The 12,264-nt window shown below is 44.7% G+C and overlaps 1 protein-coding gene across 2 annotated transcripts in view; it reads right to left on the bottom strand.

The window, feature by feature from the left end:
- GOLGA3 (golgin A3) overlaps window positions 1–12,264 on the bottom strand; it is a 60,494-nt gene that overhangs the window by 9,794 nt on the left and 38,436 nt on the right. For both annotated transcript variants that reach the window (XM_060249013.1, XM_060249012.1), the window contains exons 16-22: window positions 11,997–12,140; window positions 10,917–11,114; window positions 9,959–10,075; window positions 7,578–7,717; window positions 5,369–5,501; window positions 3,215–3,337; window positions 1,741–1,905 (exon numbers count right to left, since the gene is read on the bottom strand). In XM_060249013.1, the coding sequence (XP_060104996.1) occupies window positions 1,741–1,905; window positions 3,215–3,337; window positions 5,369–5,501; window positions 7,578–7,717; window positions 9,959–10,075; window positions 10,917–11,114; window positions 11,997–12,140 (1,020 nt within the window). The remainder of the gene's footprint in view (window positions 1–1,740; window positions 1,906–3,214; window positions 3,338–5,368; window positions 5,502–7,577; window positions 7,718–9,958; window positions 10,076–10,916; window positions 11,115–11,996; window positions 12,141–12,264) is intronic.

The raw sequence follows: 12,264 nt of genomic DNA on the forward strand, positions 1-12,264 counted from the left end.
GGCGGATCACGAATATAGTAAAAGCAGTTAAAATCCAACAATAAAATAATAATATACAGTTAAAACAGCACAGCTCAATAAGATATAACATAGGCGGGGCGGGAACATTTTGCAGATTAAAACATAGATATCAGCCCAAATATGATAGTTAGTGTTTCCAATATATATATTAGAAACACTAACCATGAAAAATAGAATATGAACTGGTTCAGTGATGTGAGGCTGATTTGTTTTATGCTGGGAAAGGAAGACAGTAGTGTGGGGTTGCTTTGCAAGTGGATTCCAAAATCTACAGTGAGGAAAGCAGGTTGGTCCCACAGAGTGCAATACAATGCAGAAGTGTGTCTCCCTTCAGAAAATGCAGGAACTACTGCTCCAGGGGATGGGAAGAGACAATTAGAAGCCTGCCAAAGAGAACTAAAAGGATTTCTGGGTGAGGTACTGTCTGTACCTTGAGGCTGTCTGAAAAGAAGCGACTGTGGGCCCTTTTCCCCAGCATCTGTCTGAAACTGCCAGTGCTGGGAAGGAAGGCTGGGCCCAGAACCCTTGAGGGAGATAGACTTGAATGCAAACACCTGCTGCTCAGGCAACACTTCTACTGGGCATCAGATCACCCACAGGACATGGCTAATGCCAAAAGGCAAAAAAACCTTATTGTTCACTGGCCACTTAACTTCAAGAAGCAGCTCTTGAGCTAACTTTTAACCTTTCACATTACCCTTGCTTTCCTAGCAGAACCAGAGTTCGCACTCCATCTCCTTTCCCATATTTAAATAACAAAACCTTGTTTGGAAATTATACTTCAGGCTTGTGAATGTCATAAGGGCCCTAAATGCTGGGAACTTTTATTTTTAAAGTTAGCTTCAAGTCCAGGAGCACCTTTGAGACCACCAAGGTTTTAGAAGTATCAGCTTTCAAGAGTCAAAACTCCCTTTCTTCAGATACCAGGTATCTGATGAAGGGTGCTTTGCGGGGGGGGGGGGGTTTAGAAAAAGCCCAGCAGGAACTCATTTACATATTAGGCCACATACCCCGACATCAAGCAAGCCGGAACTGCGTTCCTGTGCATTCCTGCTAAAGAAAAAAAGGCCCTGGTTCTTTGACTATCAAACGCTTACACCCTGAAAATCTTGTTGGTCTCTAAGGTTCAACTGGACTCTCAAATCTAGCTCTTCTACTTCAAACTAATACGGCTACCCTCCGTATTATAAACTACTTATTTTGAGAGACAGACAGACAAAATACATCTTTCTTTCTTTCTTTCTTTCTTTCTTTCTTTCTTTCTTTCTTTCTTTCTTTCTTTCTTTCTTTCTTTCTTTCTTTTCTATTTTTGCACAGAAATTCATAGGCCTGGTTAAACATGTCATGGTCTATCTTAAGTTACAAAATATCCAAAAATGAAAACTGTTGCAGCAAAAGACAGTCTTGTGCCACCTTGAAGATTAATGTGTTTCTTATGGCTTTTGAGAAACCAAGCCAACATCATAAAATGCATGAAGTTGGCAGATTTATATACACATCCAGATACATGTTTTGAGAAATAAAGTGTTGTTAGCAGCTGGGTGACCCCAACAGCTACCATTTCCCCCTACCCTCGTGGGTGAGATAAGCAAATGAGGATAAGCGGGTTCTGTTCCTCAAGAGCTTTTGTCGCTATGAATAATTTCACCGGACTCCCTTCTCCTCCTGTTTGACAGTTGCTCCAGGAGAAACCAGCTCCTTTCCCCTTTTGCAACATACCTTCTTCATCTTCCCATGTTTCAAGTCCAGCTTCAGCTGCTGGTTCTGTTGGAGCAGCGTCTTCATGCTGTTCTTCAGTTCGCTCACTTTTGCCTGAAGCATGAACCTATCCTTCTGGGTTAAGGACAGATCGTCTCGAACCATCTCCAACTCCGCCTTGATATTCTAGGAGGAGGAAAGAAACGAACTCCCTTGGAGCCTTCCACGTCTGATACAGAATTTGAAGTCAAGGGGAAGCTGGGAGAGCACGTAAAGAACAGCACCGGCTTTGCTTTGAAGACACCGTAATTGTTAGACTCTTGGATGTTCTGGCCCAGGGTTGCCCAACACGGTGCCTGCGAACACCCTGACACCCACGGAGGTTTACAGACAGGGTTGGCGTGTGGGAGTTCGCAAAGTAGGTGGCTGCTTCGGGCGCCACCTCACGGCAGGGGCAGGTACCCCCTCCCCTTCTCTGCTCACACCAACCCTTATCCTCTTTCCAGCTCCCTCTGAAGTGGGAGAGGGCCGGGCACGGGGAGAGCCGAGCCGTGCGTTCTTTCTGAGAAGAGGCTCTGAGGAATGGGCGGCCCTCTTCCTGGCTCACTCTGAAGCAGGAGAGGGGCGGGCCAAGCTGTGTGTTCTTGAAGTGGGAAAGGGCCGGGCACAGGGTGGCCCAAGCATTTGCACTTTGTGTGCCCTAATGATGTCACTTCTGGTGACATCATTGGGCTGTGTGTGCGAAGCAATTAGAGCACTGGGGGGGGGGCGTGGGGTTCGGCCTGGGGTGCCAGAAACCCTAGAGCCGGGCCTGTTTACAGACAGCAGCTGAGGCCACTGTAGACAGGGCTTGTCATTGACTGCTCGCATTGAAATAAAAGGGTTTTCCACTGAAAGATGAGGCGTGATAAGAATTGCAGATTTATACCCCATCCTTCTCTCTGAATCAGAGATTCAGAGCAGCTTACAATCTCCTATGTCTTCTCCCCCCACAACAGACACCCTGTGAGGTGGGTGGGGCTGAGAGGACTCTCACAGCAGCTGCCCTTTCAAGGACAACCTCTTCCAGAGCTATGGTTGACCCAAGGTCATTCCAGCAGCTGCAAGTGAAGGAGTGGGGAATCAAACCCGGTTCTCCCAGATAAGAGTCCGCACATTTAACCACTACACCAAACTGGCTCTTGGATTTTCCTTAGTCAGTGTTTAGTTCCATTCCCCCTTCAGGCTTTCCTTCTTTCAAGGAGAGGTGAGGAGAGAGATGTTCCATTCAGCTCCACCTCCTGATGCAGCCATTTTGGGTTTGGTTCTGCCTGCCACAGCAGCCATTTTGGGGTGGCATGCACCCACCCCTCTCGAAATTCCAAAGCTGCCCACAGCTCAAAAAAGCTTGGGGAACCCTTGCTCTAGCCTCTACAAAAAAAGGCTGTTTAATGAGTCTTTCTCCCCGATTATAGCCGACTAGGTCAGTTCTTTTGGGAGAGGTCAGATTCAATACCTGCAGCACCAACTGTACGCCTTCTAACTCTTTGTGGTTGCGCTGCTCCGTCAGGTCCAGCTGCTGCTTCAGGGTCTGGATTTCTCTCTCCTTCTGATCTACCTCCCACTTCAGGTCTTCAACCTATGTGTAGGAAAAATATGTTAAAACCCAATCAAGCCCCCAAATTTCAAGCCTTCAGTCCTGTGCAGAGTAACATTCCACTGAAGCCAATGAGAATTTTACAGCCAAGGGGTTTGTGCAAGAGTGCAAAAGAAACAGAGGATGCTGCGCCCCAAATGGAGACTTACAGCGCTGACACTCAGGTACCTGCCCACCTCCGCAGTCAAGGACAAGCAATAGTCATGATCAGAAACAACTAAGCAAAAAATACATTTACAAATTACAATTCTATTAATCAATCTCAATCTTGATACAAAGTTACCAATAATCCAAAATCAACATAAGAATTCATCAAGCCTCTCAAAATCTTTAATCCATCTAATTTTACTTGGAAAAGGTCTTCCTTTCCATTCTTCTCCCACTCTTCCTATAAAGTGCTCGTACAGTCCGAACCTTAAATAAAGCTCATGCAGAATTTGAAATGTTGTGATGTCTTCATTAATTTTACAATTATAAGTAGATTGATAGATAGATAGATAAATTTATTGTCATTGTTCTCAACAAAAAGAGAGCAACGAAATGAGGTGCTCTTCCACAAAACATACCAACACAACAAACACACATATTCATATTCATACCATTTAAATACATCTAAAACCATTTAAACCATTAAAACCATTTAAATACATCTAAAACAGATAAACATTCATAAAACCATTTAAACCATTTAAATATATCTAAAACAGATAATCCTTCATAACCCTGCATTTAGCCTAACCACAGCACGTGGATAGAAACTGTCCTTAAATCTGTTTGTCCTAGCCTTCAACACTCTATATCGTCTACCTGACGGTAAGATCTCAAATAGCAAATGGCCCAGATGTGAAGGGTCCCTTAGGATCATTTGTATCTTCCTTTTACATCCCATATTATACAGATCCACCAAGTATGGACCCTGAACACTAAGCCTCTGCCTAAATCACCATTTCTCCTAAGTCTTTATCAAAAAGGCACCACCGAAGGCCCGTCTCATTCCAATAAGGACAGTCAAATCTCAAGCACTTCTTTGGAGAAAATCCTCTGCAATTGAGCAATGAGAAGCTGGTTTTGCAGTAAAGTCTGTTCACAAAGGCAATGGCTGAGGTCCACAATTCCTTCCGCCTCCCAAAAAGCAATTTTGCTACACTTTGCAAAGCGACTGTGCTTTAAAAAGAGCACTGCAAATGAACTGAAAACACAAAAAAAACTCATGCAAGCCCTTTGTTTTCCTTAAAAAAAAAGTTTCCCATCAGAAATACATTGGGTTGGATCCAGACTAAAACTTCCATTGGCAGAATGGAATTATCCTGCTTCCACAGAAGCCCACTGACCTCCATGAAATGCTGCTCTTGGGAATAGGGATCCTTGAGGAACAACATGGAGCCGGGGCAGAGGTCTACAGTAGGAAAGCAGAATCAGTGGATATTGCACATTTGCTCTGGACCCAAGATAAAGGTGGACCACAGTACCAGCGAATCAGCCCAGGGCACAGCCAACTGCCAGCCAACCACCTCTGAGCACAGCCACAACCACTGCAGAACTGGAAAAACCAGCATACAGGAGAAGCAGAGTTTCTATCACCTTGCAGCAGCAACTGCTGTTAGCAGCAACAACTACATGCACCTCAGTGGGGTGCAGAATTTTAGCATTAGCTTACTGGTGCAGCAAAACAGTGCCTTGCATAGGCACAAGGGTGAGTTAACAAGGAGGGGCCGTGGCTCACTGACAGAGCATCTGCTTGGGAGGCAGACAGTCCCAGGTTCAAACCCTGCTGCCCAAAAAAACTTCAGTTAAAAGGGTCAGGTAGGAGGTGATGTGAAAGACCTCAGCCTGAAGCCCTGGAGAGCTGCTGCTGCTCTGAGTAGACAATACTGACCTTGATGGACCAAAGGTCCGATTCAATATAAGGCAGCTTTCATGTGTTCATGTATTAAAAGCATCGCTTAACTGTACTTTACAGCAAATCATGTTCAGTGGTGGCGAGCAGTGAATGAACCACATTAAAGCTTTTACCTCTTGATTTTCCACAGGCTGCTGGCTGAGCTGTTCGTCCAATTGCTTCCGCAGAAGCTGAAGCTGGGACCGGGCTTCGGCCAGCTCTTGCTGGAACTGGGATACTTCTTCAGAATGCTTCCCCTCGTTGGCCCTAGAACAACAAGGAAGACTCAAAACAGCTGCCTTTAGCCACAGTTCTCAAAGTGCTGCACAAGCCTCCCAGAAAAAGACCAGACTCATTCCTTAATTCCACGACTGGTCCAGTCAGATTGCATAGATTGATGGGACCATGAAGCTGAGCCCTAATCTCTGTCATGGGTGCTATGGAGATGACTGCAGATCTCTTCTACTAACTGGCAAGTGATTGGAACTGCTCCTTCTTTGCTCAGGCTTCTTATCATTTCCCGAGATGGCCCTAACTCAGGGACTCTTAAAATCCGACTGCCTAGAGCTGCCCAAAACCCAAGGGACCAACATATAAGCAAATCTCAGCTGGGCGGTCTGTTACTTTTTGTCGCTCTCAGGGAAACAAAAGCATTTTTTCCCCTTAGCAAAGCTTGCTATAAATACACTTGATAGATCTGCTTGAGACCAACTATTTCAATAACTGTGTTCTTGAAAAAGTGCTCTGGGAAGCGGAGAGGCGGGACTATGTTGCCTGTCAATCATTCCTGTGCACAGCCAATCAGCTACCAACCCATCAACAAAAAGTCATAAGGCAACTTTGTAATGGTTTTGTCTGCTCCCTTCCAGAGGTCATTGCCAGTAGACTCTAAGAGGTTTTTGCATTCAGTAGAGGCACAGGACGGGCCCGCTTAAAATCATACACTTAAGCGGCTTTGAGCTAATTTGCTGTCAAAAGAACGGCTTGCTCGAAATTAAAATTAAAAATAAATAAATAATTAGAGAGAGCAGAAGAGCAACTGGCCATCTAAAAGAACAGCTTGCTTCTAATAAAAATATTGCAGAGGGCAGAACAGAATGCAGAAGGAGATCACAGCTTTGGCTCCTAGCACAATGAAGAAAAAGATAACTGCCCCACCTGAGCGCAAATACTCTGTTTGTATTGGTGGCCAGCAAACTCCAGAAGGCTTGTGCATCTGGTTAAAAAAATGTTTGGACTGGCTTAAGCTCCAAATATAAATATATGCATTTAAGTGTCATTGAGTGGATGAAGAGAACTTGATGTAGAAGATGTTGCAGAAGAGCATTTACAATTAGTTGTTACAAGAAGCTGGTAACCCTGGAAGAATTTTAGGAAGTCCATTGATGAAATGAGCCTACATCCGGATGCTCATAGGACTTTCTTTGTAATATTGAAATGTGAGAATGGACCTCTGTTAATTTACAAAGGTTTTTAAATGGTTTTATTAAATCTTGTTAGCCAGCACATCACAGTATTTGTTTATTTCATCGCCCTTCCAGAGGCTATCTGAAATCTCTCCTGAGCTCTCCCTCCTTGGAACACAATTTCCTGTTAATCAGGAAGGTTGATTTAACTTCAGGTGGGCCATCATGTACCCTATACACAATTGTTTGCAAAGCACATTAGCCCAGTGTGCTTGGTGTTTCAGTAGCTGCTCACAGGCACAATTAACAAAAATGTATGTGTTCTGACTTGACAGTCCTTCCCCAGTGAATTAATGGCTAAACTAAGAATCTGAATAAAGTAAGTTCTACATCAGCGGGGAACACGAGGCTTATCGTTCAGTGATAACCAAACTTTGCCACTTTCTTGAGCAAACAATTATTCCAACAACAGTTACTAAATTCTCCCCAAAATACCATAAGAAACACGGATCATTCTCATACTGAAAGGGTTACATTCCTGCAAATGTAACCCTTCTCTAAGCAACTTCAGAAGGATGGCTGGGGTATCAGTAGAGACTACACCAGGAGATATTTCATTACACTGTCAAACGAGATGCACTTGTGCTCAGAGTGGGGGAAGATGGAAGAGGAGAGGGAGAGATGAAAACTGCCTAGCAAGAAGGAGAAATGACAAGACCAGAAAATCACAAAGCAGCAGAACCCCAATGGCCTTCTGCAGGCACATACACAGTAATCAATAGCTACACATTCAGAGCTGGCTTCAAAGAGACAGCTCCTTAAGGCCCTAGAAGCAAACCAGATGCATATGTTTCTCCTGAAATATGAAAAGCAATCTTGCAGTCTCATCAAACACCATTCTGAGAAATGCAGCACTGAGTTGGATCAGGATACTCACTGAAGCTTGTCCACTTCGGTCTGAAGGGCTTGGATGAGCGTTTCTTTGGCCTGCAGCTCTCGTTTCACCTCGCTGAGCTCAAGGGCAGCCGCTTTATAATGACGGCGATTATGGGCCGCCTCTGCTTTGGCTGTTGCAACCTATGACAGCAAAACTGCATTACTGTAACTGCCATATTCCAGCTTTTCAATGTGGAAAGCACTCTTTTAGGCACTTAATAAATGATGCATACAACAAATAAGTGGGGTGCTAGATCAGATCAAGCCTGGACTCTCCCTAGAAGCTAAAATAACTAAACTGAGGTTATTGTATTTTGATCACATCATGAGAAGACAAGGTTCACTGGAAAAGTGAATAGCACTAGGAAAAGCTGAAGGCAGCAGGAAAAGAGGCAGCATGAGATCCATTGGCTCAATCAAGGAAGGCACGGCCCTCATTTGGAAGAAGAAGAAGAACTGCAGAGTTATACCCTGCCCTTCTCTCTGAATCAGAGACTCAGAGCGATTTACAATCTCCTATATCTTCTCCCCCCACAACAGACACCCTGTGAGTGGGACTGAGAGGGCTCTCCCAGCAGCTGCCCTTTCAAGGACAAGTCCTGCGAGAGCTATGGCTGACCCAAGGCCATTCCAGCAGCTGCAAGTGGAGGAGTGGGGAATCCAACCCGGTTCTCCCAGATAAGAGTTCGCACACTTAACCTCTACACCAAGCTGGCTCTCCAGTAAGACCTGAGCGAGATGTTAATGACAGGAGAATGTTAATCCATAGGGTCAACTTAAGCTGGAAGAGGCTTGACAGCACTTCACATACATATGACATGTACGTATGTAAATAATATAGTTACCAACCAGAGAGATTAAACTTCTTTACAAACTATTCCTGAAGAGGAAAGAAGGCAATACATTTAAAATTCTGTTATCTACCTGTTTAAAGAGGGCGGTATCCTTCAAGAAACCTGGGCCTACTTGCCTGTAGAACTGTTTGGCTGCTTTTGAAATCTGCAGGCTCATGAAGCTCACACGGATCTGGGCCTTTCAAATACAGAACAGTCACAAGGGCTGGACTAGAGCCACCCAAGTGAGTTTCATGGCTGACGGGGATTTCAACCCAGGGCTCCCCAATCCTAGTCCAAAACTCTAGCTGCTACCCCACACTGACTTTCAAGCATAGTACTTAGTGTACCATAATGGGTGTTCATAATGCACTAGAGTTGGTTATTAATTCATTAGATGACACCTGTTTACATTTAATATAATATTGTAAGTGACGTCATTATTACAGAGTGGTAGCGCAGGGGCTAAGAGAATGGAACTGTGGGTGGTTCCTGGTTCAAATTCTGCGTTTGCCGAAAACTCACTGCGTGGGTTCACGGAAGCCATCCTCACAGCCTTAAGAACCCCCCCTCCACCTCCAATCTGCAGGATAATAAACCAGACTTATAGGGCCATTAGGAAGAACACAAGAACATAACGAAGCACTTTGACAACAGAAAGGGCTATATAAACGTCAAGTGTTATTATATATCTTCTCCACTTTGGATCCAAGACTGGCTTCCAAAATGACTTGCAACAAATTCAAATTTATCACAAAGGCAATGTGCAAGACATTAGGGATTTGGGAGCATGTGTGAAGGCCTATGGCTTGGAAGAGAAAGATTGTGGCTATTATATATTAGCTTCGGATTTGTTTTTCCTTTATTGCATGGGGGAAGACTTGGTGAGGAGAGGTAGCCAGGATGTACTTGTTTGCCTAAGGCCAACTGGTGGTGTTTGGCTACGGCTTGAGGCAGAAGCTGAACAGCAGTGGGGAAGATCTCACGCTCCTAGCCATTCCCTATACCAGCTCTCAGTGCTAAAAGTTCACAGGGATGCCTGCAACTCATCCCAACCTGGATGGCCCAGGCTAGTGCAATTGTGTCAGTTCCTGGAAGCTAGGCAGGGACAGTTGTGGTTAGCACTTGGATGGGAGACCACCAAGGAATACTGGGCGGTCTCCCACTGGGGTTGTAATGCAGAAGCAGTCAATGGCAAACTACCTCTATTTGTCTCGTGCCTTGAAACCATATTAGGTCACCAGAGGTGGAATTCTAGTAGGAGCTCCTTTGCATATTAGGCCACACCCCCTGATGTAGCCAATCCTCCTGGAGCTTACAGTATGCCCTGTAATAAGAGCCCTGTAAACTCTTGGAGGATTGGCTACATCAGGGGTGTGTGGCCTAATATGCAAAGGAGCTCCTGCTAGAATTCCACCCCTGGAGGTCACCATAACACAGCTGCAACTTGATGGCACTTTGCCACGGCTGCATTTCATGCCAAGGTTTTTACCTAGAGGCTCAGGCTGCCTTTAATGCCTGTAATGAAAGTTCTTCGCCAAGCCCGTACCTGTTCTTTAAGGTCATTCACTTTCGTCTTCTCTTTCTCTAGGGCCATCTGCAAGGCTTGAACCAGTTGCTTCATTTGCTGATCCTCCTCTTCTTTGCGCTTCAGAACTGCTTGCACCTGGGGCATCGATAAAACCCAAAGGTGAGTGGGATAAAACCAGACCACATGTTGCAGTGCATTGGGATTCCAGGTGAGCTTTACATATCCTCCCAGCTGCAGTCCATAAAGCAAATCTGCACATTTATTTGAAATATTTACACCCCACCTCTGCATATAAACATCTTGTGAGGCTGCTTATAATAAAAACCCTAAAAACAATACAATAAAACCAAAGATTTAAAAAGTTATCAATAGCAGCAAACACGGACTTAAATACATTCAAACAGCATCAAGCTATAGTGAGGAAATGGGGTGAGGCTGACCCAGATAATTGGGAAAAATGGATCTAACCCCCCCCCCTTTGCTTCCTATCCTTCCCAATTCCATTAGTGGTATATTCCTTAACTTTATTGAGGATCACTGATTGTGATTTTCTTGGTCCTCCCTTTCTTTCATTATTTCTTTATTGTAAATGGCAAGATCTATACCCTGTTGGTGTCATCTAAAGGGAAATCCAAATTAGCATGTAGGGCAAAATTTTAAAAATTTATATTTTTCTGAATTGTTAAGTTTATCTCTGATTCCTTTGCTGCTGTTCTATTCCTCTGTGGCCAAACAAGAATACTGAATGAAGGTCGCTTCTTCCCCTAGTGGCACGCTCAGTGCAATCTCCAAGGATTTTTGTTTCTATGACTTACTTTGGGGTCTCTTTGACCCAAAGTCATGAAATTAACTTTTTGTTTGATGGAGGATTACAAGATGCTTTCTTAAGAAGTCGATTAAAAGAACCACAGTATACAACATGCCTTGGGCATACAGTGATCCTAGATTGCTGACCGAGTGAAAATGCCACATGTACCTGAAGATTAAGCTGCACCAGATCCGCCTCTCTCTTGGCCAGTGCTGCTTCAAGGATGCGATTGTGTTCCCGTAGAGCAGCATTGGACTGACCAAGACCGGTAAGTTTCCCACGTTCGTGCTCAAGTTCAAGCGACAGCTTCTTGTTGATTTCTTCCAGACGCTTTATTTTCCTCCGGAAGCCCCTTGATTCTTGAAGCTGAAAAACCATATGAAATGTTACTGAATAATGAGCAATCCGGGAAGAACAGAAATGTGCACTTTCACAGCAGGGCTTTCTAAGGGTTGAATCCAGACTCAAACTTCCATCAGTGGAATGGAATTTCCCTCTCTCCCCTTCCCACTGATCTTCATGGAATGCTGTTCCGGGGGGCTAGGGGACCCCAGATGGCATGGGAGGGGTGTCTGCAGCAGAAAGGAGGAACTGGCGGCAATTTCAGGTGGCAGGAAATTTAGTCCAGATCCAACCCTAATGTTTTATTTCAGTGCCATCCTTTGAAGGCGAATAGTCCAATGCTCCCAGATATGCATTAACTACTTACAGGGATGGAGACAGGGAAGAAAAGTCTAACCTAGGGGTCCCCAACCTTTCTGAGTCTGTGGGCACCTTGAGAATTGTGAGAGGGGATGATGGGCACCATGCCACTGCAAAATGGCTGCCACAAGAGGCAGAGTCAAGTCCAAAATGGCTGCCACGGGAAGCAGAGCCAAATGGAATACCTCCCTCCTCACACCTTCTTGGAAGAAGGAAAGCCTGAAGGGGAAATGGAAGCACACATGAACTAAGAAAAGCCCAGGTACCTACCAGTCCTCCTCATCCTCCAATGAAAAACCCTTTAAGTTGAATGAGGGCAGCCAATAACAAGCCTTCCCTTTACTATAGAGCCACACACTTTCTGAAAAGTTTGCTGGGCACCATGGCACCTGTGGGCACCACACTGGGGGACTCTGGTCTAAATCATCTTCTAGACAAGCTAGAAAGGCAAAACCTGAAAGGGTCATAGTATGCCAGTAGGTAGTAACAAGAAATATCCAAATGATTTTGGTTTCTTTGTTTCCAAAAGGGGCAAAGAATCATTACCTCATCTTCAAGTTCAAGGACTTTTTCTCTGTATTCCTCCAGCTCTTGGCTGGTGACGGAGATCACTTCTTGCAGTTCCTTTTCGAGCACCATCTTGCTGTGGCCAAGAGCTTGTAATTCCACCTCCAGAGCCTGAATCCTTTCCTGAAGCAAAGATCCACAAAGCCTTATTAGAACTACCACTGCAGCAAGAACACAACTGCTTTGCTGATAAAAAAATTAACAGACCAGTATTCATGGCATACTCTTATCATCTGCAAATGTATGC

Source organism: Heteronotia binoei, chromosome 11 (genome assembly GCF_032191835.1).
Source record: "Heteronotia binoei isolate CCM8104 ecotype False Entrance Well chromosome 11, APGP_CSIRO_Hbin_v1, whole genome shotgun sequence".
Classification (NCBI taxonomy): domain Eukaryota; kingdom Metazoa; phylum Chordata; class Lepidosauria; order Squamata; family Gekkonidae; genus Heteronotia; species Heteronotia binoei.